The 24,811-nt window shown below is 34.9% G+C and overlaps 1 protein-coding gene across 1 annotated transcript in view; it reads left to right on the plus strand.

The window, feature by feature from the left end:
- Positions 1-24,402, plus strand: part of LOC128997929 (TBC1 domain family member 5-like) — a 63,640-nt gene extending 39,238 nt beyond the window's left edge. The window contains exons 8-16 of the mRNA XM_054423766.1: positions 1,636-1,738; positions 3,215-3,342; positions 5,380-5,522; positions 6,496-6,602; positions 7,089-7,240; positions 8,931-9,015; positions 12,154-12,303; positions 15,630-15,704; positions 19,508-24,402. Coding sequence (XP_054279741.1) covers positions 1,636-1,738; positions 3,215-3,342; positions 5,380-5,522; positions 6,496-6,602; positions 7,089-7,240; positions 8,931-9,015; positions 12,154-12,303; positions 15,630-15,704; positions 19,508-19,648 — 1,084 coding nt within the window. The 3' untranslated portion in view covers positions 19,649-24,402. The remainder of the gene's footprint in view (positions 1-1,635; positions 1,739-3,214; positions 3,343-5,379; positions 5,523-6,495; positions 6,603-7,088; positions 7,241-8,930; positions 9,016-12,153; positions 12,304-15,629; positions 15,705-19,507) is intronic.
- Positions 24,403-24,811: the final 409 nt, after the last annotated feature.

Raw genomic sequence — 24,811 nt, forward strand, 5'->3', positions numbered from 1 at the left:
TTCAAAGCTCATATAATCTACCATCAGGACAGATCATATCACTGATACTGCATCATAGTATATGCATTTGTCCCTATATAGAAGTGTAATTTTCTCATTAAAGGTCTGATTCCTATCCTGCAACTGTTACGACTCTAAAAATTGACTGCTTCAATGCAAAGTAAATGCAACCCATTCATATCGAGCGTCCATAGCCGCGCGACTGGAGCCACTAGAGCTGCGCGGCTCGAGTCGTCACGACTCGACTGCTGTGTGAGGAGTCCAGTAGCTTCAGTCGCGCGACTGTAACAAATTTATAGTTTATAGTACATACGGAGTTTGAGGTGTGTACCTTCATAGATGATTTAATGTTGATGGAATTGGTTTGTCATCACCCATACTTTTTCAACCCCAATACATGAAGAAGATGTCTCTGAATGAGAATACTGTGAAACCCCTCTTTTCTCCGTACCATGAACAATGGATTAGGTTGTTCATTGTTTTTTACCATGCACATTAATATTTCCTTTTCCCCCTCTTCTCCAAGTTATATATTCGCTGCCAACCGTGCTTATTCCATGACGGTCAAGAGTGCAATTGCACTAGTCACTAGTCGTGGGCGGCATAGGAATTAAGACAAGCGTCTCGAGCCGTACGGCTCTAGACGTGCGGCTGTATCATTCGCCGCATAGGAATTGGACCTTAAAGGTAGCTGCACTCTCTTTCTCCCCAAAACAACTCCTCAATTTTCTTTTTCTTAACTCCTTAAATATAATTTTTTTTTAATTATTAACATTAACATAAGACGGCTACAAGTTTTTGATGAAATAAAAAAAAAATTCTTCATCAAGACTCAAGAGCATAAGGATCTGTATGGCCTGACGATAGCAATATCCATTACCTTTAACTCCAAATTTATTTGGCAAAATCACTCAATTGGCAATTAGCAAATCACTAAAGCAGGACACTTCTCTACACTGTCAATCCCAGGATCTGAATGGTCATCTCATCCCTAGCCCATGAGGGATCCCATTTCCTCCCCCCTCTCTAATCCCCTAGGGATGGGAAAACAGCTAATTTGATCCCAGCTGATCGATGAAGTCACGACTCACGAGTTCACAAATCCTGGCGCTGTCAGGATTCCCAACGTCAAGGCAGCCGGCTAGTGGTTGAGGTTATGTTGTTGTTTACCTATGTCGACTGTGAAATTATACGGCGGAACTTTTATTATCATTGCTGGTATATTCCAAAATGTATAATTTCCATCAGTGATATGTAAAATTCAGTGTTTGACCAAGTGTACACATGTTATGTAGGTATTATACTCGTGATCGCGATTCACCACCCTAGCCTGCTTACCACCTTTGGCCATTCTTCACAAATGCTTATAAATTATTAGGTATGGGGGTTACACAAAAACAGTCTATCACCTGTTTCGTACACAACAATGTCGTTGTATGACTTATATACATCAAAAACAGAGTCAACAGTGATTTTGCCAAAAGTGAAGTTATCCCTATTTCAACCCTAGGATAGGCCTTTTTCGGTCACCCTTTATTTGAGCAAAACTATAATCAGACAAGTTGAAATTTGCTTAGTGCTTAGTTACCTGGAGGGGAACTTTGTAACTTTTCTAACTGTTTATGTGTTTCACAGCGCTCTGTTCCTCAAAGTGATGTTTGCAATTCAAGGTTACTACCACATAACTAATGTTGAACTGTCCAGCACTGGTTATTTCCCAACCGATTCCTCCCCCTCAGTAAGTATCTAAAAGTGGTTAACTTGTTTGCAAATAAATATTAGCAATTTTTTGTTTCTCTATTAAGACCCTATCAGAGAACAACATATGTTCAAATATACAATAACAATCACATTCTTAGTTGGCTCAAGAACTCGGCAATATAATTACATTTTTGTTGTAAGTAAACTGTGTATAAAGATAATAAAGACCTTATTTATTTATTTATTTTATTTATGTATATTTAAAAACAGTAAAAGCTAAACAAATCTGTGTTGGAGTTTTTTGTAGTTAAATTATAGTTAATTCATATTTTTAATTGTTGGTAAAGTGTTGACCAATTACAAACTTAAACCATCAACTTTTTACTTAACTTATAACTACAAAAACATCATATTCTTTCAGAGTTGAAAGTTAACTTTCCACAGGCAATATATCTCTTTCCCTTAAAACAATTGATTTTAAACAGTAGAGTTTTATCCAAACCAAAAGTCGGTTTTTCAAGCAAGGGCCGTGTTTGCAATGCCTATTGCTTCTTAATTCATGAGGAATGCCAAAACGAGGCTCCTTGCCACTTACTACGGCGCCATTTGCTTGCAGCTCTATAGCTGATAGTGTACACTTTGCTGTGTGTCAAGAAATATTTTCAAAATTATTGAATAAAATAATAATAATAATAAGAAGATGACTAAAGTTTATTGCCCTAATGTAATAATAAGGTTAAGATAGTGCAGAAATGGGTTAGTGTTGTTTGTCTTTAATTTTCACTGGGTAAGTTTTAAGACTATTTATTCAAATTTAAACATTTATACCATTTAGTCTACTGAAATATAGCAACAGGCTGCAGTTGTTGAGTCGATATCTTGAATTCTCTGTTGGGGATGTAATCCCACTTAAAAGAGAATAAACAAAGAGTAACACTTTTGTAAACGTTGGCATAAAATATATAGCATACGTATCAACAGTTAGGGAGTTTAAAAATGGCCGTGAAAATCATTTTTCCTTTGTGGTCTTCTGTGAGAAGTCTGGTTACCCATCAAAACATAATTTCTTTTTGGAATAGACATTTTCAACCAGGGCAGATACAGCTTTCCAACCCTTCCATGGGTTTATTGCACCTAGGAAACTTACTCTCATCAGTCATTCAACGATTGATTTTGTAAGTACAAGAGTTGCCTGTAAATTAAGGCCTCCAAGTGAGCTAGTCCAAATCCGACACCAGCATCGTGAGCTGGTCTCCCCTAGGCTACTCCTGTTGGTCTCCTCGTAGTAGCCAATTCCGATGGGAAAATTGACACTCACGCCAAGTACCAATTTACGTTCTATTATTATATTTCTGTGGAAGGAGTAGATCCATCGCTAGTTGATAGGTGTTTATTGAACAAATTTTATAGAAGTATAAAAAGAGTGCTGATTTGAGACCTTAAGCTATGGACGACCCTATGGGTTAAGAGTTGTGTCTTAAGTTTTTTGATAGTTTAACTAATGTGTTTCCAGAGTCCTTTATGTGAAAACCAAGTGCTGCAGCAGCTGAACTGGATCAAAGATCAACTCTTGGCTCCGATTGATCCAGAGCTTCATCAGCATCTCCAACAGCTTGACATTTCTCTTCCTTTGTTTGGAATGTGAGTTATTATTTTAAACATTTTTGGAAATTTTTTATGTCAGTAGCACTTTTTATCAAGGAATATTACATTCTTTTAAGGTTCAATCCCTACAAAGACAGAAGATTTGTGAGTTACATTGCAACAGTACACTCACCTACCTCTATCCCCGCATGCACAGTGGCAATCATGCACTATTAAACAGCATGCTATAAAACTTTGTGGGGTTTCTATACCTCATTCCTGACTTAGCTGCTTTCAATGTTTATAAACTATTGTCAAATAACCGTCCGGATTAAGCATATTATGAATTGATCGAGTCCACATTAATGAGGTTTTACTGTAAATAACATTATATCACTGAGAATTAAATTGAAAATGCTTTATTGAAACATAATTCACTAGGTTTGAACATCATTAATTCCTGTGACATTGGCAATGAACTAAAACCAGAAGTGCAATTCACAAAAATGTTCATATAAGTGACTGATCAATGTTTGAAATCATTGTAATTAAGCTTTGCACCATAAAATACAATGTTTGTGAGATTTACAAGCCTGTTAGTTAAATTGAACATGTCACCTCAGATTTTGTCAATTTTAGATTCAGTTTCCATTTCCAGGTTTTAAAATATATAAAAAATTCATCGTCAAAAGTCGATGCCGAGACCTGTCTGTAAAGAGTGTGCGATTGTAAAATTACCGCTTTCGACCCAATCTCTCTTGACAACAGTGATGAATCCATGACCGGGGGAGACAAAATGCTTATGTTTACACGGCCGCAGGAGATATTCAGAATTTTGCTGTGACCGTGGGAGACAGATCAGGATTTTGTCGCGATTGTGGAAGACGATTATAATGTTAACATGACCATGGACTATGGAGTTCATGATTCGCCGCGATCGTGTGAAATTATGATGATATCTCCACGAGCACAGAAGAGGAAAATAATTTTTCCGCAACCGTGGAAGACAATAATTATGTTTCTTCTATAACCGCTGAGCGATATTCAGGATTTTGCTGCAACCAGAGAAAACAGTGATGATGTTTCCGTGACTGAGAAAGATTTTCATAATTTTGCAGTGATCGCATACCCATTGATTGCAGGAGTAATCACAAATATCATCTCGAGTTTGAATTGATCGATCGAAAATATTAGGTCGGTTATCCCTCTAGTTAATAAACTTTTTCTTTTTGATATTTTTTGTAACAGGTAGGCTATCTTCATTTTCCTTTGATATGGTATTTATTTATGTGCTTAGAAGGGTTTTTCCATTTGTGCACTATATTTTTCTTTACCGTAAAACACCCTATTACTCCAAAACGAGTTTATGGATGGACATAAAGACAGGGGTTGGTTTAGTATAACCATTCCATAGAGAAAAATCCATTGTAAATACAGTAGAGTCCCGTTAGTCCGAAATGGTTGGGACCGGGCCCATTTCGGATTACCAAATATTTCGGATTAAACAATTTTTTTTTTTTTTTTGTTATAAAAAAAAATTTTTTTTGTCTTAAGGACGCAGGCCCGAGCCCGGGATTGTTTTTCACATTACTTAAGGCTAGACCTACTGGCTGCAGCATTATTACTTACAGTAATAAAATCCATTTGTGATTTGGCGGACGAAAATGAAAAAATGTTAATAACAAAAATGGTGAAATATTTACTCAAATACTCTACAAAAAAGTCCATCTCGCCCGGCCGCTACAGAATACTTTGACGAGGTACAGCTAACTGTATTAAAAGTTTAATAAAAAACTTCAAACAAAATTCAAAAAATGTTTAACATTTTAATTTTTTTTATAAAAAAAATATATTTTTTTGGTTTTGGATTAAGCGGACTTTCGGATTACCGAAGTTCGGATTATCGGGACTCCACTGTACATATAAAAGATTATTAGTGGTCATCGATTTTGATTGGACACTCCAATCCCCAATTGGCGAATGACATTTGCCGAAATGGTGCGAAATCGATCACCACTAATCATCTTTTATATGTATTTACGGTCTTAAAAGTCAACAGTATGAGTGTATATATATATATTTATTTTGTCACAGTCGATGGTTGAGGCTACTGTTTGGCAGGGAGTTCCCTCTACAAGACCTTCTAGTACTATGGGATGCCATCTTTGCTGAAGGCACCGTCTTCCAACTGGTAGACTACATTGTTGTTGCTATGCTCATCGCCATTAGGCATCAGTGTGAGTTATGTTACATGTTAACAACAGGCTATTTCAATCCGGAGTTAGAGAACCGATGTCTTACAATGCACAATAGTTTTTATCACAATCATAACATAATCTGATAATCTACTTCCTTGCTGATCAAATAAAATAAAATCATGTTTTTTCAGGAAGTAAAATACACTGTTACAATACTTTGTCAGTACAAATTTTATAGTTATGCTATAGTGATGTAATAATATACTAACATAGTCATTAAATATGAAATGCCTCTCACATAGGCTACTGCCCATGCATGAGAGATTTTTGCTATCAGGAAATAAATATTAGAAATAAACAAAAAACTGATATTTATGGAACAACTACAATAAAAAATAAAAATATATACAAAATACCGGTAAGACAGTTTTCTTATTTGGACAATTAGTGCAATTTGGACTAATAAAGTCCAGACAAAATGAGACTATACCTCCTCGCACACGCACACACAACCACACACACAAGCTCTCTCTCTCTCTCTCTCTCTCTGACAGACATACACACACACACGCCAACTGCCTTCGACCACAGTTATTGCTTGGACCACGACCAACAGACAGGTAGCCCTGCTGAACACAGGGCCAGGTTTGTAACACTATTTGCATCGTAAATGCTTACTAATAGCAAAATTACACATTTATAAATATAATGACTAGTTCATTGAAATCGCAAGAAACCAGGTTAGTCAAAATTTGGTGCCATACATATAAATTGGCTTGGCAGTTGACAAGTTAAAATATAGAATTACTTTTGCATCAGATTGCACATGAGAAGAAGAAGAGTGTTCTCACTGGATCTTTAGGCATTTCATTGAGTAGTAATATATAGATAATCGTTTTGAAAATACACTATTATTCAGTTTTGTTACTGTAGAAGTTTTGCAATTAAATTGACCTGACTCAAAATTATTAATGTTTGATTATAATTGTACTCTTACTGTTTGTTATTGCAGTGCTCATTTCAGACTACACCTCGTGCCTTACTATGCTCATGAGATATCCAGGAACTATGGATATATCCTGCATCATCGACCATGCATTGCACCTTAAAAACCCACAGGTAGGGCCTACTTGAAAATATAAGTAATGCTCAAATACAAAAATCCCAAAGTGTAAACATTTATTTATAATTATAATGATTAAAAGTATATTTTTTATTTATTTTCAGTTGACTGTAACAGTCTTAGTCTACATTATGATATGGTAATTAAAATGGCAAAATGAATACTAAATCATCAGCTGTTGTAATAAACTTGAAACGGTCATTACTGCGGAAGCCGTAGACTGATCTACATTCCAGTCAGTGAGACACAAGTAAGGTCACTAGAGCAGCAAAAGTAGCACCGGTATCACTTAATGGCTTTCTTCTCTGCTACTTATTTACTTTATAACCCCTTGACACCATTTCAAACGAACAAATTTGTACTTTGACGGGTAAAGACTTTGTTGATCAATTGAAAATGATTTCATATTGGAATTTCTCATCAAATCTTCTATGTGGGTATTTTATTTTTCAAAGTTTGATTAAGATTCTTTTTTGTTGCAGAGCTACAAACAACCTACCCAGACAGCATTCCCCAATCTCATTCCAGTGACAGTGGGGGGAAGACCAGATATGCATAGAGCTCCAAACCACTATCCCAGACCTCAGAAACTGAGTGAGTCCACAACTCACAAGACTAGCTACATTACCACCAGGTAAGTTGCAGAATCTCATGAGTTGTAGGATTGAAATATATACTGCTTACGCATAAAGTAGTAAAGTACCATGATGAAAACTTTCCCCAAACAAAGTATTGCTAACTTGGGCTTTGTGTTTGTATAAGGAACCAGTGTTTCTGACTTGTGTAAACTGTTTATATTTGATGTATTTCAGGTTTCTACAGCCGATGCAGGTCGCTTGGCCAGAGACAACTGAAGATTTTGTTAATCATTTTTATTCACCAGAACCATTCACTTAATACAAATAGTGTCGTATATTTTTATGTTTTACATCACAAAGTGTTTTTACTGACTATTCTAAAAGTTTTATGAACACTTCTACAGTTATATTTTCTTGAAGTTACCATCATGATTTTGTTTGGTTTCAGCTTGATTCAGAGTGCCAATTAAGTTTATATTTCAAATAAAGTGTTGATTCCAAAATCCCAAATTGTGAATAAACCACCATATTTTAGCTAACTATACAATAGACAATAGATAAATTCTTTATTGAAATATTCCTTGAGAACATTCATGCGTCAGGTACAATTATTACAGTTATTTGCTATTACAATTAGCATTTTTTTATAACAGCTTATTGTTTAGGAATTCATCCTCTGAGTACAATGACCGGTCCATAAGCAGAGATAGAAATATTGTCAGGTGCTTCTTGAACAGATTGGGTTGTTCTCTCTTAAGGTGCTCTAGTAGGTTGTTAAAGTAGAGAGCACCTTTATAGGATGGTTTCTGCTCGTACAGACTCAGATAGGGAAATATTGGCGGCATGTCGTGTGTTGTGCTGGTGTATGTCTCTGTGTCTTGGCTGCGCTGTTGTAGTGGTGTGGATAATGACTTCTCTTATGTGAAGTGAAACTGATGTCAGAATTTTAAGGTTCTTGAAAGCTTTTCGACAACTGTCTCTATAGTTCAGGTCGGCCAGAATCTAATTGCTCTTTTTTACTTTAAGAGTACTCTTTCCAGGTTGCCTTTTGATGTTCCACCCCAAGTCGCAATGTCATATCTGAGGTGGGACTCAAATAGAGGAAAATAGGCAACCCTGGCTACTTTTGGGCTGCAAGCTTGCTCGATCCTATGTATGACGTAGAGACATGAGCATAGATTTTTGCGGAGCTGGTCTATGTGGGGTTTCCATGACAGCTTAGAGTCAATTATGATGCCTAGGTATTTTGTGTTTGTAGTCCCGGTATTGTAATGTCTGTGTTTTTGCGTTAGCCTCAACAAGCCACCTTCATTCGAGATATTCATGTTTATTTCTGAGTATTCAGATAAAAAAGACTACTTCTATCAGACAACATTTTATTTTTTAATAATTACGTATTTCATAGGTAACAATATATTTCTGCATACTGTGATTCCACGTTCAGACCAACTAGAATATCAAGATAGTGGACTACTAACGGTACATTTGATACATATTTATTAAGGAATTAAGTTTTCTTTTGACAAAAGATGCATTTTCTTTTAACAACACCTGTGCAATTGATATTAAGATGTTTGTAATGGTATTCCAATGTGTTTAAGTCAATCCAAGTCCTTTGTTTTAATTATAAAATAGTTAAACCACAATGAATGTCGACAGAAACAGTATAAGAGTTAGTATTTATCTATTTGTGTAATGCATTCATAACTTCACTCAGTGTTTAATAACATCTTTATTACTTTACAGACTGAAGAAGCTATCAACCAGAAACGCCAGTATCTCTGATGGCTCACACGACAACTCTAACATAATTGATGGCTTCACACTTGATGTAAATAAATATCTCTTTATCCAGCTTTTCAAAAATTAGGACTTAACAAAACACAAATGTATAAAATAAAATACCACATTTTTTTGTTTTGAGGTCCCCAGAGGCCAAACCCACCAATATATACTGGGTGTCCCACAAAGAGGTTTAAACGTTTGATTTCATTTTACAAGCCCATACACCTAATTTTTTGAAACTACATAATTTATAAAGTAGATTTAAAAAAAATTTTGAAAATTTCAGCTCCCTAACCCTTGTAGAAACAAAATGGTGTCACATTGAAAATGTTAAAAACATTAAAATGGTGTTTTTTGTTTTATAAAATATTTGTATTATCACATTATAGGGGAATAAAGATTTTAATCAGGGAACTAGAACAAAGCCTAATAAAAAACCTTAAAGTTGAGTCCAAAATTATTCCATCTGTGATCCATCCATAGCGACACACTAATAACAGCGCTTAACAAATGAATCGTCAACCAAATGACAACCTTCATGGCCGTTAGATTGGTCGTGGAAGTGATTTTTTAGCCCTGATCTCCAGATTTAACTTTGTGTGACTTATTTTTATGGGGTTACTTGAAGGCTCAAGTTTATACTCATAGCTTCAATAATGACGAGGAACTAAAACGATCAATTGAAGAGGAACCTCTCCGGATACCGCAGAATTTCTTTTTGAGAGTTTACGATTAATTTTCAAATCGCTGTTATCAGTGTGTCGCTGTGGATGGATCTCATTTTGAATAATTTAGTACTCTACTTTTAGGTTTTTCATTTGCCTATGTTCTAGTTTCCTGATTAAAAAGCTGTATTCCCTTATGATGTGGCAATAAAAATATTTTATTAAACATGAAAAACATTTTTAAAGTTTTTAAAGTATAATTTTTCAATATGACACTATTTTATTCTACGAGGGCTAGGGAGCTGAAATTTTCCCAGAATATTTTCAGAATCTACTTTATAAATTGTGTCATGTTTCAAAATGTTCAATGCATGAATTGGCAAATAATACAATACCCCCGCTGCAGCAAACCTGCCGACCAAGTGAATTTCCATTTGTCTGAATTTATTTCAAATTAAATCTATTTAAATAACATTGGGTTTAACGAGTACCTAGGTTTGCTGCGACAAGAATACTAATTAAGTGTGGTTTTAAGTAAAATATTAATAGCTTTGTATAAAAAAAAATTGCCAGGTTTGATCAAAATATATCCATAAACAAGCAAACTACATTTTACAATATTCTCCATAAGAATAACATAGGAATTTTAAATTTTTTGAATTTTCTCCGTTACCAATGTACAAAAACACTTCGACATATTAAATTATTTGTTTTTTAAGGTCTTTAAAAAGGTCTAGAAATAAGGCCGGGCGCGCACTATCTTGACCACGACCACGACCACGACCAAACGCCCGACCAGTGGTTGTCATTCATCATGCGACCAGAGCACGACCCGACCAAGGCAACGAATGTTTTACAAACTTCAGTGTCAAGATGATTGTTGAAGAAGTAGTTGTTATTGTGCATTTGTATTGTAAGTACGTTAAGCGGAAGAAGACACTATACTGGGTATATCCAATGTTAACTGTCAGGTCTGAAAGGGCATTTTGCAACATTTTATGAAGAGCTACGTCAATAAGAAGACAGGTTTCAAAAGTGTCAAAATCCTGCGACATTTTAACAAATGAGTCACTTCACAGACCGGCGCAAAAAGCTAGTGCTCACCATTTGATTGGTCTATGAATACTGGGGGTTGAGTGGTGTCCTGGTCGGGTCGGGGGTAGTGCGCGTCGTCCCATTACATTGTGTGCTATTTTTGGCTGCAACGACCAGCGGGTCGGGCCCGACCAAACTGGAAAATTTTGGTCGTGCGACCAGGGCCCGACCAGGGTCCGACCAGTCGACCAGTGCGCGCTGTTCCATTTATTCCTATTATAAAACTGGTCGTATCCGACCAGTCGGAGTCGTGGTCGTGGTCGTGGTCGGGATAGTGCGCGCCGGCCCTAAAATTGGGAAATTTTGTGTTTTGATTGTAAAAAATTAAATAAACCAATTTTTACCCCATAAAAACCCCCTGTAAAACCCCGTTCCCATCATGGCCCAATCATGCTGGTTCGCGAACTCATTCAAGTTTACTCTGCCTTACATCTTTAAACCAAATTTAATCAAAATTGGGCAAAAATTACTCAAGTTGTTGCGATCACGGACACATATACAGCTATATATGTATACATAAATTTGAACAAAAAGTGTTTTTGGCTTCTGGGGACATCAAAATGACAAAAGTAAATCAGTCTCTGGCCTAGGTCTTACCGTGCCACCTATGGTAATAGCTACTTCACCATAGGGAAATTCGCAACAAAATTAAACATTTAAACCTATTTGTGAGACACCCTGTATATATAAGTTCTGAGATATTTTAAGAAGAGAAATAACCCGTGACAAATGAAATCATTCAAAATAAAAACGAGCTTCCCGTTCATTGTCCAAGTGTGAGATTGTGCAGTTGCAGTCAAGTACATTTTGAATGCGACTGTATTAGTTGAAGCATTTTGAATGCGACTGTAGTAGTCGAAGCATTTTGAATGCGACTGTAGTAGTCGAAGCATTTTGAATGCGACTGTAGTAGTCGAAGCATTTTGAATGGTTGGGATTTTGATTGTAACCCTTCACAATGACACATCACTGCTCACATCCACATGACAGGAGATTATACAATAAAGAACACATACATCGTTCAAGTTTTTCATGCTCGAGATAATTTGAGTTGTTAAAAATTCCTTTGTTTGGACAAAATGCTGTAAAACTCCACATATTCAGTGAGTTTTCTTGAGTTTTCATGTCCTTTCATCTGGCCACTTCTCAAAGTTCAATTTTTTTTTACGATGATAAGACCTCCTTCTGAAGACAAGTTAGTGTTAGCAGCCTTGTGGCCTCTTAAGTTATTCCTCTGTTTGCATTAATTTGTCTTTAAATAAAACAAAATATATCCCTTTCAAAACTTGAATCCAAGACACAAAGCCATAGAAGTTTATTTTTGCTATAATCATTGTCAACCAACAATAACCTGGGGAGAATTATCGTGATAAATAGTCTGAAATTCTGTGTTGGTCTAGATATCACTGTATTGCGTATTGCAGGATCCTGGGGTGGTTCGTAGTGAGCTCAAGCATTGCCGGGCTGTAATGTCGTTGGTACAACTGAAGCTTGCTCAGTACCACAGCGTCCTAGAGCAATGTGTACCTCACAGTAACATTCCAGCACAACAAGCACTCACCGGCATCCACGAGGTACTTTTATTTTATCTAACTACTTCTTTATTGTAAGTTCTAATTTTGTTATGATTTACATATGGATGTGCAAAAAGTGATTTTCGGATCAAACCGAATACAGTTGATTTCCTATTGTCCACGATAATGATTGGCTAAATGATCGTGGATAACTGAAATTGTGGATAATGCAAACCTAAACAAAAGTGCTCAGAAAACAATTAACATCGACTTTGAATGTATGGTGAATCTTTTATACCAGTTTAGGTTAAGAATGAAACATTTCAAATGCACTCTTCAAATCCTTTAACTTTCTTTTGCATTATGCCTATGTAAATTTTACAAAAAAATATAGTAGAGAGCCTAGACCTAGTAATAACAGTACCCTCACCACAGCAAACCTGCAGATTAAGCGAATTTCTATTTGCCTGATTGGATTTACACTAAAATGCCTCCATGAGAATATCACATTTATTCCCTATTTAAATAAAATTAGTTTAACGAGTACTTAGGTTTGCTGCAACAGGGAGGGTAAAAAAGGTTTTTTTTTTTAGTAAAATGTAAATATTTTAGTAAGAAATGAATGTATTTTCCAAATTTGATCAAAAAAAGTTCTTAAACAAGCAAACTACAACAGTTGTCTTACTCTCCATAAGAATAACATAAGAATTTTAAATTCACAATTTTTTGGAATTTTCTTCTTAACCATTAGGCGCATAATAACGCTTCAATATACTAAATTATTTGTTTTTTTAAGCTCTACAAAATGGTTTGGAAAGAAATTGTGAAATTTTGTTTTTTTAGGGTCAAAAATGGGAAAAACCAATTTTTAACAACATAAAACCACCCATAAACCCCCGTTAGTCCGATCATGCTGGTTCGCAAACTCGTTAGAATAACTGTAGGTTTACACGTTTATACCAAATTTCATCAAAATCGTATCATTTTTGCTTGAGTTATCGTGCTAACGGACATATATATATATATATATATATATATATATGAATTTGAACGGATGGTGTTTTTGGTCTCTAGGGACCTCAAAACAAAAAAGTAAATCAGTCCCGGGTCAAGGTCTTACCATATGTGGGAAATTCTCTAAAAATTAAAACACCCAAAATGTAGTTTTATAATCAATTGCCCGTTGGTGAATGGTGAAGTAAACAATGGCAACTATATAGTCAGTCTGTAAAATGATGATTGGTCTCCTCATGCTGAACATCTTGGTTGTCACCTGTATAACATAGCCTACTAGGCAATTGTAGTTAATCCACTCGTGGATTATCATGTGTCTACTTACTTTGTAATATTTATTATTTTTACATAGAATATTTTCATATGAGTATTTATATTGTTATATTGTTGTTGTGTGTATATTGTTATATCTACCAAAAGTTTCCCAATCACCAAGTAAAAAAAATCAAGCTCAAGGCGAGTATTTCAATTTGTGATACAAGAATCAAGAATCAAGAATCAAGAGTTTTATTGCCATTGACCTTTCTTTGTACAAAGGAATAGACATAGTCAAAACACATACAAAATATTCCAAATTAACAAATAAAATACAAAGGTTTACAAAATACTTAGTTAATTAAAATACAACATATCTAGAGAATATGGATCATGTAGATACACATCAAAATTCAATATCAACTTTTGTTTTTAGAAATTCATGGATGCCATAGAAAGGATTACTTATCAACCATTCACATAATTTAAATTTGAATATCTTGAAGGATACAGTTCTGGCCGAATCAGGCAATTTATTAAAAAAATTAATGCAGTTTAGTCTATGACTATTGCTACTTTTTTTAAGTCTATGAGCTGTAATGTCTAACTGTAGTTTATTCCTTGTATTATGAGAATGAAAATCTTGTCTTATGTTAAATTCATGTAGGTTAATTTTTGTATACTGCATAATTTGATAAATGTATAAATTAATTATTGTCATAATTCTAAGCCTTATGAAAAGAGGTCTGCAGTGATCCACAGGACCCGCTCCACAAATGGTCCGAATGACTTTTTTCTGTAAAATAAGAATTTCATCTGAATAAGACGAATGCCCCCACAGCATTTGTCCATAGGAAATATGTGACTGAAAAAAAGCAAAATATGCCGTTCTTAAATAATCAAAAGTAACAAAATCTTTGAGTTTCCAGATTAGGCAATTAACGCGGGAAATCTTTTTACAGATGTTTTCTATTTGTTCTTTCCAATTTAATTTAGAATCTATACAAAAACCCAGCAATTTGACTGAGTGTTTTTCAATTTCATTGGAGAGGCCAATTAAAATATTTTGCGTTTTATCCTGATTACATTTAAGCTTATTCGCTGAAAACCAAACAGAAGCTAGGTTTATGGCTTCATTGGTCATTGTATTTAGAGTATGAATGTCTTTATGAGTGGCGATTAGGGTAGTATCGTCTGCATATATTACAGAGTCAATCCCAACATTTTGAGGTAAATCATTGATACATATTATAAATAGAAATGGTCCAAGGACCGAGCCCTGCGGAACACCAGAGACCACGTCTCTTAAGCCAGATTGCTTCCCACCAACTGAAACATACTGCTTTCTATTACTTAAGTACGAATGAACGAAACCTAACTGTGCATCCTCAATGCCATAAAATTTGAGTTTACTAAGCAAAATGTTATGAGGAACACAATCAAAAGCTACAGTAACAGAACGCATATTCTAAGAGCATAATCAAAAAATCTAGCTTTTACTGATATTGAGGATGAAGAAGCTAATGTTTCCGAGATCACGGGAGACAATATCTGCGTAATTGCAGGAGATGATGATTATGTCAACACATCCACGAGAGATGTCCAGGACGGCTTGAGGTCGGCTTGATCTAAAATCTTGGGCTCGCACACTTCTACTAGATGATCAAACAGGCCAACACAAAGACACACATGGACACCTTCTTTTGAAGATTATTGGGAGGGCCTCTCGTTAAAGTAAATAACATAACTTTATAAATTACTAAAACAAATAAGCCCCGAGGGTATAATAATCATCTCCCACGATCATAGAACAATTTTGATCGTCTTCCGTGATCTCAGTGAAATTGTCTGATCCTGTCCTTTTCCCAAACCCCCCCAAAATTCTTTGTCCCACAATTAGGTCATAAATGACTTAAGTCCCATCCTGTTGTGATTTTAGTGATTCCCACAAACCTTCTATAAGAATAATGATAGTTTTTGGGAAGCCAAACCCTATTCTTCCCCAACATTGGAGGGCTCAACCCCCTCTAGCTTCATGGAGACATGAGGATGTGTGGACGCGGCAAACTTAAATATTTTATCATCTCAGAATCCATCACTATATATGTTTGTTTCAGCTTTGTTCATTGTTGGACCCACATCGAGGAAGTCCGTCCCCTTCGGTCTCAATTGAAGTGGAACCTGCCTTTGAGGTACCTCATCGTAATTAACCATCTTTTACATCTTCCTACTCTTACTGCCAGTATAAGCTGGCAATATAAAAGGTCATAAGTGGGTTATCATTTGCGGGAGGCCCATCATGAAGTTTATGTGAAACGCTTCTTCACACGTTCTATTTGAGATATGCAAGTGGTTTCTCTAATTGATCACAAAAACCATCCATAGTGGGTGTGCAAGTAAAATTTTCAGATGTGTTATATTAAGAGCTGAATTTCGTACACCTTTTTCCAAAACACCGTAGAACCTCGATAATCCAGTTGAAATGGGCGGCAATAAGCCAGATTTAGGAGGAGGTTGGACCATCGAGAGACCATTTAAACTGTGAATTAGATTAACCATTAGTGAATTTTAGGCAGCCAAATCTAACAGCAATGCTTTAATGTACTGCTGTTTTATGTTTTTATTGAAGAGCAATGATTGACAAAGTTGTGACAAAAATAATAACAATGAATAATCACAGTCTAGGAGTGATGAGCTCTTTTATTAGCAGGTGGCAGGCGCACATATGTGAGTTCTGTATTTCCAACAAAGATTCAAGATCCATTAATTGGTCATTGAACAATTACAATTATTATAATATACCACGTCAAAAACAATAGATAGGTCTAAAATCATTTAGTCTAATGAATATCAACACTCGATGGACTTGAATAGTCAATAAGTTAAATAATATTTCACGGTCAATAAAATGATAACAATGAAAACAAATAAAAATTTAACAAAAATTAAAATAAGAATATATCATTTTGTAAATGCAGTGTTTAAATCACCAGCAGCGACTTTAAAAAATGCATCTATATCATAAAAAGGTCAACTTACTAAAATTCCTGTTCTATTCTATGCAACACACCAGCACAGTTTAAAGTTAACTAACATACACTTAATGTACATGTAATAGTAACTTATTACAGAAGAACCCCTCTTATCCGGACTCCTCAGGACCAAAGCTAGTCCGGATAACGGGTTAACTGGTTAAACCGACGTCCCATAAAACTCGTTCAATTAGGAACATCTACTAATTATACATGTGCACGCCGCAAGAATCACTCGAAAACTAACCCAAATATTTAACTTAAATTTGGGAGGCACGTGATCACTGGTGTCAAATCTTTCCCACGATGAAAGTCGGTTTCATTTCCGGTTAAACCGATATGATGATAAAAGTTGTCCGAATAAGAGGGAGTCTACTGTAAACATTTTCACACTAATAGAATCTAACCAATTTTGTGTCTTAGTACTAAACAGATGAAAATTATCTTTGAGTTTCACAAAGAAGAGTCATCACATGAACAAGAGTAACAATATTATTTTATTAGATAAAGGTTTACAGTGAGTCTTAAGCCCAGATTTACTCTTGCAGCCTTTTTTGCCATTTCAAAACTTTTGCAACATGTTGGTTACTTCCCCTAGAGGCTAATCCAGACAGTATAATCAAGTGAAACAAAGGATAATAAGACATTCATTAGAGAAGACTTTGCGTAAATGTCACAGTTGACTTAGCCTGCTGCTTAGCGTACGATTCATTCTTGTATTTGCTTGTGTTTGAGACTCTGCTTCACGGCCACGTGTGTGTCAACGTTTGAACTTCCAACGGGTCAACTGTAGAGTACTATTGGTTCAATCTCAGGTATAGATTGTGTCAAACCACTAGCGACTCTGTGTTGACTCTTTCCCAAACTTGTCAGACTAAATAAGAACTTGAATGAAGGAAAGCTAGCGACTGACTTTATATGATACATATTCTTGACTCATTGTCTATGGTGGGGCAATATCCCCCTTTGTTACTCCAGTTATCTAGCAGTAAATGGGAGTGGCCTTTGGTATATTTTAGTTCCATACATATATGCCATATTAAATATAAATGAATACTAAAAAAATGTTATTTGCTTCTGCTTTATACCTACCACATAGCTTGTGTTGTTGGCGTTATTAATGTGTCTCTTGTATTGCTTGTATTTGTTTAGCAACTTACAAGCCAATTTATTTACTGTTCATTAAATATACATGTCTTATAACTTAGTAACTTTTAGTGATGTGTCTGTTACAACTTTTATCTCTTCAGTTTCCAGCCCTTTTTTTGTTTTATCGGTCGGTTTTTGATTATTCACCAAAATAGATTAAATTACCATCCACCTATTTTCTAGCTTGAGCCATACTAATGATAATTTTATTTTTGTTTGTTGATGGTGTTGGTATGTCATGTTGTTAAATTGTTGCAGTTAAAAGTTAATTTTCACTAATAACTGATGGAAAAATATTATATTTAGTTCTCTCATTCAAAACAACACCTTTTATGACTGCTTTCCAAGCATTCAATTGTTAAAGCGATTCCTGGAATTGATAATTCTGTATTTGCTTTGCTACCGTACCATGTTACATGCTGTATTCTTCTTTAGCTATTCTCTTTAATTATAGTTAGAGAAACAAATTTATTGTCGAAATAGTTTGAATACATTTACGGTAATTGAGACTTGTATCAGAGCCACTTACATCGTTCTAGGTAGTTTGATATTTTCTTACCACTTATCTGAATTAAAAGACAGAGAATTTCATCAAACTATGCAGTATAGTTGAATAATATTTCTAAAATCAATGGTGGATGTGTAACTATTTCATAATAGATTTAAAGATCCCTCACATTGCAAGGCACGGCTAAGTTTCGGCACATTGCGGCTTATTTTCTAAGTGTAACAACAAATGTTAAAACTGCAGAAAGTTAAGTTTATTTAACTACTCTTGCAACAAAGATTTTGACCAGCATTTCAATACTGGTGGTTAAATAAGTACCAAATATTGAAATATGCATAACAAACATTGTCATTTGTACCATCAACATTTTAGAGGGTGGATGGTAGGATGGTGGATTTAGAACTCCACCACAGCCTAGAGTACTGTAGCTAAGCAAACAATCATTAGTGCCACATAAAAGTTAACCCAACAATGTGTGCGCAGCAATTTAATACTGTGTGTTGGCGTCTTCCTTCAAAAACAGTGTGGACCCGGCCTTAGGCCCATTTAACCTGCAGATCATTTAGTGGATTTTACAGTAAGCAAAAATAAAATCATTATTTTATTTGTTCATTACCTTTTGTTTATAAAACACCCCCTATTGTTAATTACTACAGAAATGTCATCACCAAAAACACACAACAGCTGGTATCATATGGTAACTCAGCATACTAAGTGTCACTTTACCCATTCCATAGTTCAAGGCATTTACATTTACCCTCTTACCATTGATTATAGAAAAAGACAGTAAACACATTTAATATTGATTTTAGAAACAAAAGTCAACTGCATACAACTTAGGTTTAAATATTACCTTGGGCTTAATTTAAGTAGTTGCGTAGAAAAACACAAACACTAAGTAAACAAAAATGTACTTTAAGCTAATTTTGGACTTAGTGAAACGCTCTGCTTATTTAAATATTATACATTTGGACTTTGTGAAACAAGGTTTATTTAACATTTGATTTTTTTGGACTTAATGAAACTTGGAGGTAGTGAATTACTATGTTTATTTAGTATTTCACTTTTGGACTTTGTGAAATTTGGACTTAATGAACCTCACCCCTCAAAACTTAGGAAGCAGTGGGAAGCGAGAATAGAGAATAGAGAATAGGAGAATTTATACAAATCCTCCGAGCTGTAGTTTTTTTTCTGATTAGTTTAAGCCTAGCTGGTTCATTAGTGTTTGTGTTTATTGTGTAAATACACACACACACACAGTACCACCTCATCTTTATAATATTATAGATAAGTTTCTGTTTGATAGGTTGGCGAGATTGTGGGTAGTCCTACTCCACCAAACCTCCCCCCTCCATGCTCCAACGTTGACATGACTGTCTTCCGGGAGACTCAAGGATCTGTGATAGACACAACTGAAGATATACTGCGATCTCCTGTTAAGAGATAATATCCTTTACTTTATATGTATTTGTTTTCTTGTTTGTCTGTCTTTGTCTTTATCACATTTGTTTTGGTATTGTGAATCCTCAGGAAGTCCTCAACTTATTTTTGTGATTAGTTTAAGAGGTGTTGTTTATATTCTCATAGTGTTAATATGGTAATAACACATATAAAAAGCAGTAGAGGATTATACCATCAACTCAAAAGTCGTCTCACCTTGTGAAATATCAAGGAATTGTGCTCATTTGGAAAGGCAATAGTGTCCTAGGGAATATAGTAGATAAAAATAACAAGACATATTTTTATATTTAAAACTCAATTTATTTTACACGGTGTTGGTGTAAAACCTCTCACATTTTATGTTTTGTATTATTCTGAAAACAGGCTTTTAACTCGTACAATAGTGTAATGATTATGGTTAGAATGATAGAAAATTTTCTTGGCTTTCCAGATGATCTAACTTCCTTGTAGCAGCAAACATAAGTATAGGAAACATTTGAGTAAAAATTGAATCAGGCTAATGGAAATTCACTTAGTCTGCAGGTTTGCTGTGGTGGGTGTAATGTTTTAATTTTGTTTCAAAAATTTAAACTATAAGACTGAATGCGATCTTGGTTTTCTGTCTCTCTCATTATTAAAAGCCATTTTAATACTAGTGTTTCAGTTGTTTGGTATTTTGGGTTAAACAGAATACCTAATGATAAAGTACAGTAGAACCTTGATATTCGACACTTTGTGGACTAAAATGGTATCGAACTATCGAAATGTCAAACTATAGGGAGTCAAACCATTGGACATTTTAAACAAAGGGAGTATTCACAGGATAAAACAATCAAATTTAATGAACAGTATAAAACTGGACAAAAATAAACAAATTTATCGACTTTACATCTCTACTAAACGTTCTTTGGCTACAAAAATAATAATAGCTTTGGCTGTATAAAATAGTTTGTAATTTTCAACTACTTTTTACTGTGGATGTTTGAAAGAAGTATTAATTAATGGGATGATTCAAGTATAGATTTTTTGCGTGCACATAAACAATAAGATGGATTTAGTCAGTACCTTTGCAAACCCGTCATCGACCGCTGCCGACATGTTACGTATTCGAATCCTGGGATGCCTGTGTCGAACCATATGGAGTGTCGAACTATCAAGCTTCTACTGTACGTTCTATTGTTGTAGGTTAATAGCTTAATTATTTGTCATCGAAGATTAGGTTAATTTTTAATAGGCCTACTGTAATGTTAGTAGTACCCTATGTAGTCTAAAAAAAGTATTAGCTTTTTGAATTCTCTTTCCTAGATACTCTCATTAACTAATAAGTATAGTATTGATACAAGAAGTTAAGAACCTCCTGAAAATGATAAGTTTACAATATCTTCTATGTATGAGGTTTTAAATATTTAAAGTGAATAAAATATCCATATTGGTTTGATTTATGTTAATTTGTTGAGTTATTTTGTCATGCAATAGGTATTTAACTTATATCTATGACAGTAAAATATATGGCAACGTTTACAAATATTGTTTATTTAATTAATAAACAATTGTATGCTGTCTTTGATTGAAATCAAAGAATGTGCAACATATCCTGGAAATCAAAATTTGCATTTCTATAACTCTAGGACTGACGATCGGTCATTTTATGGCCGATCGGGGGACTTTGTTTCCTGCCATCAGTCACAGAATGACCGATCCAGTTTATTTTACATATATTAAAGCTCATAATTAACTGATTCATAATTAACTGATTGACTAGATTATCCATGGATGTAAAGATAAAGATCTTGGCTATCCTGCTAACTCAGCTGTAATATTTTTTATTAGATTAGCTTGATTGAATTCTTGTTTTCATTGTCTGCTGACTTGGAAATCCAAGGTCAGCTGATGAGTCATTTTATAAAATGTTTTTTAAAACATTCAAATTTTATGGAAAATTTACAACAAATTAGCCTATATTTATTTCCAAAATTATGGTTACGTTTTCACTATACAAATAACATAATAACACTCTCTGTTTCTTCCTGATTCAATTGATATACAATGTAGTACCTGGTATAACTTTCTTAACCCCTTAATCGCGACACACGCATTATTCCGTAGTAGTATTCTGTACACACTGTCGCGACGCACGGAATATCACGTGCAACACCCTTGTGGCTTTAAACGCGACGCCCGTGCTTAGACCATTTTGATGTTCTCACCTGATATATTTCGTTGATACAAGTCTTCTGCTAATTTCTTTCCATGGTACATTGACCCTGAGAATTGACAGACCAGTATCAAAGGTGATGTATCCTCACGATCGCAGCCCGTGGGAGACGTTCAAGAATTAGCCGTTGTCGCGAGCTATCAATGATGATGTTCCCGTGATTGCGGCCCGCGATAGACGTTCCGATTTAGCCGAGGGTGATGGTGATGTTTTGCGAGTGTCGATGAAAATGTCCCCGTGATGGCTTTCCGATGGGGATGCTTACAATTTCGGCACGGCCGCGGGTGACAATGATGATGTCCTCATGATCGCAGCAGTCCACGGGAGATGTTTTTAACACGACTTTGCCGCGATTGCAGGTGTTGATGATGATGTCCCCGTGCTTGCTGCTTCGTGGGAGATGTTTACGATTTTACTATGGTCACGAGTGACGATGATACACTCATGGTTACAGCTCACAGGATATGATCACAATTTCACCGCGGTCGCGAGTGTCGAGGATGATGTCCCTTTGATGCAGCCCGTGGGGGATGTTCATGATTTTGCCCGGTCATGGTCACGGATACCTATGATGGCTTTGACTTGGTTTAGGAGAGATGTCCACGATTTCATCTATGACACAGGTGTCGATGATGATGTTTCTTTGATGCATAGGAGATACGGTTATTTCGGCGATCGCAAGGAATTTCCACCACAGGGGGAGGGCCGCTCAAGAAATTTGGCCTAGGGTCGCAAGTACCCTAAATCCGGCACTGAATGAAGACAAAATGTGTCCAAGAATATAACTATAGAATCGGCTCTGTAGACCCACAGATATGATGCTAAGGAATGTTACATGTCTTAGGCACACCCAAAAGTGGTAAAAACTGTTTACTTAACATTTTGTGGATCTGGCAATACTCAATTCCCATGCAATATACCTATGTGTAATTGGCAAGAAACCAACACTGACAGAATTTCATTTAGAGCTAGTTCGCCAACTTTTAGCGGAAAACATTGAAGCTCAGACCTACAGTAAAAAAAACTGGTGGTTGTCCTTCCCCGAGTGATACACCACTAAGATTGACTCTGCGTAATTTTCCATCATGAATTCCTTCAACTGAAAAAAGTATACCTCACGTCAATATTATGTTTGCTGTCACACTACGCGACGTGAACCAGCCAGGCGGGAGTCGCGGTATCAGTACCAGGACTGCGCAGTCTCCTTGTGCGTAATGCCATGCCTCAGGGAGTATCATAGCCTGAAGAAATACTAAAAAGTTAAAAGTAACCTTTGAATATAGTGTACGGTATATATATATTTTTTCCAATATTTACTTCTTGAAACATCCACTCATGTGACCAGAAAACTAAATAAAACCCGTAAGTAAATATGATGAATAAAATATGTTATTATTTATTTATTAGTTTATTATTAATTATTTATAAAATTTAAAAATTAAATGACCATTTTCGTTAACATGAATACTATTAATATGTTTATTATAACATTTATCATAGTTAATTGCTTTAAAATGCGTTTTAAACTAGAATTCCTCAGAATGCTAAAAAACCACAAAAAATTGCAAAAAACCCCGTGCTGGGCCATTGGCGAGCATAATTAAAACACGCACCACTGATCGCGTCGAAACCGTACCACGCCAATTTACGGTTAAGGGGTTAACAATAATATTTTGTGTTCATTTTTAAAATTAACTTAACAAAATGTGCTGGCATATTAGCAAATCTAACTGGCAGTTCCAGGGTTGTTCCTCTAGGTATGACAATTTGTACTTAATGCATTTTTCGCCATAGTTTGTGAGCTTTTACTACCTATGTAGTTAAATGAAAAATTGTATAGTAATAAAAATAGTTTACCGCTGCAAAAGTTTTTATTTAATATGTATGTTGTGAGGTACCGGTAAATTTTTTAAAATACTTTTTACCCTTTGTTTGAGTTACAATCTGCTGTAGTTGTAAATTTTGCAGACTTTTTTTAAGAAATGTTCCTTATAAATAAAAATATTACATGTCCCGTTATTGAATGTTTTGTTTTTATCATAAGTTATCTTAAAATATCATTGAAATAAAAATACTCCTACATTTAGGCAAAATGAGATGCATGATTTTTTTGCAATTTGAATTTGAATTCAGTCTTCTGTTAGAGAATCAGTATTTAATGTATCTAAATATGGGTAAATCTGTTTGTATTTAATTTAAAATCTAGATGTAAACTGTTTTAAAATGTAATTTATTAATTAAGGTAAACAGTGTACGTATTTGAAGTGTGAATTGATTAGCTAAAGAATGGTCCATTGTGACAAAAAAATACTTTACCACAAGATTCAAAAAGTCTTTTCAGGTCCTAGCTTGTTTCTCAGTTGTTCTCAAGATGAGACACTTTTAATATTACAACACTTATTGTATACTATAAGAATTTTGTTTTAGTTTCTAATGATCGTTTTCATTCCATATTCAAGAGAAAGGATCAAGAGTGTTCTCCACTTTTGCTTTTTCTAGTTTCTTGGAAAGTATTCATTCTAACTTTTGAATATTATAGACTGTGATTAAATAATATACACCTGTAAAAAGTTTAATATATTATTGTAAAAACTATTTTCTTTATGCAATAAAAAGCAATTGTGTTTAATTGTCTTTTTCACCTTATCGATAAACTTAATTTGTGTGTTATACAGGGTTTCCGAGAACTCTAACAAATTTTTCAGGTATTATTCCTAGACCATAGACAAGTAAAAATATTATATTCAAAATTTCAAAAACTCAAAAGTTTCTCGTAAAGCCGCTATTCAGTTTTTTTTACAAAAATATTTTTAATACAAGAACGGCTTGTTGTAAAAAAAATGAAATTTGGTATATCTCCTTATTACATTAAGAACTAATAAAGGAAAAACAATTTTTTAGAGTGTTTTTCAAAATTGCAGGCGATTAAAAATGTTTAACGGAAATATCTCAAAA

Source organism: Macrosteles quadrilineatus, unplaced genomic scaffold (genome assembly GCF_028750875.1).
Source record: "Macrosteles quadrilineatus isolate MER2022 unplaced genomic scaffold, UCM_ALF_1.0 Scaffold_7__1_contigs__length_78375512, whole genome shotgun sequence".
NCBI lineage: Eukaryota > Metazoa > Arthropoda > Insecta > Hemiptera > Cicadellidae > Macrosteles > Macrosteles quadrilineatus.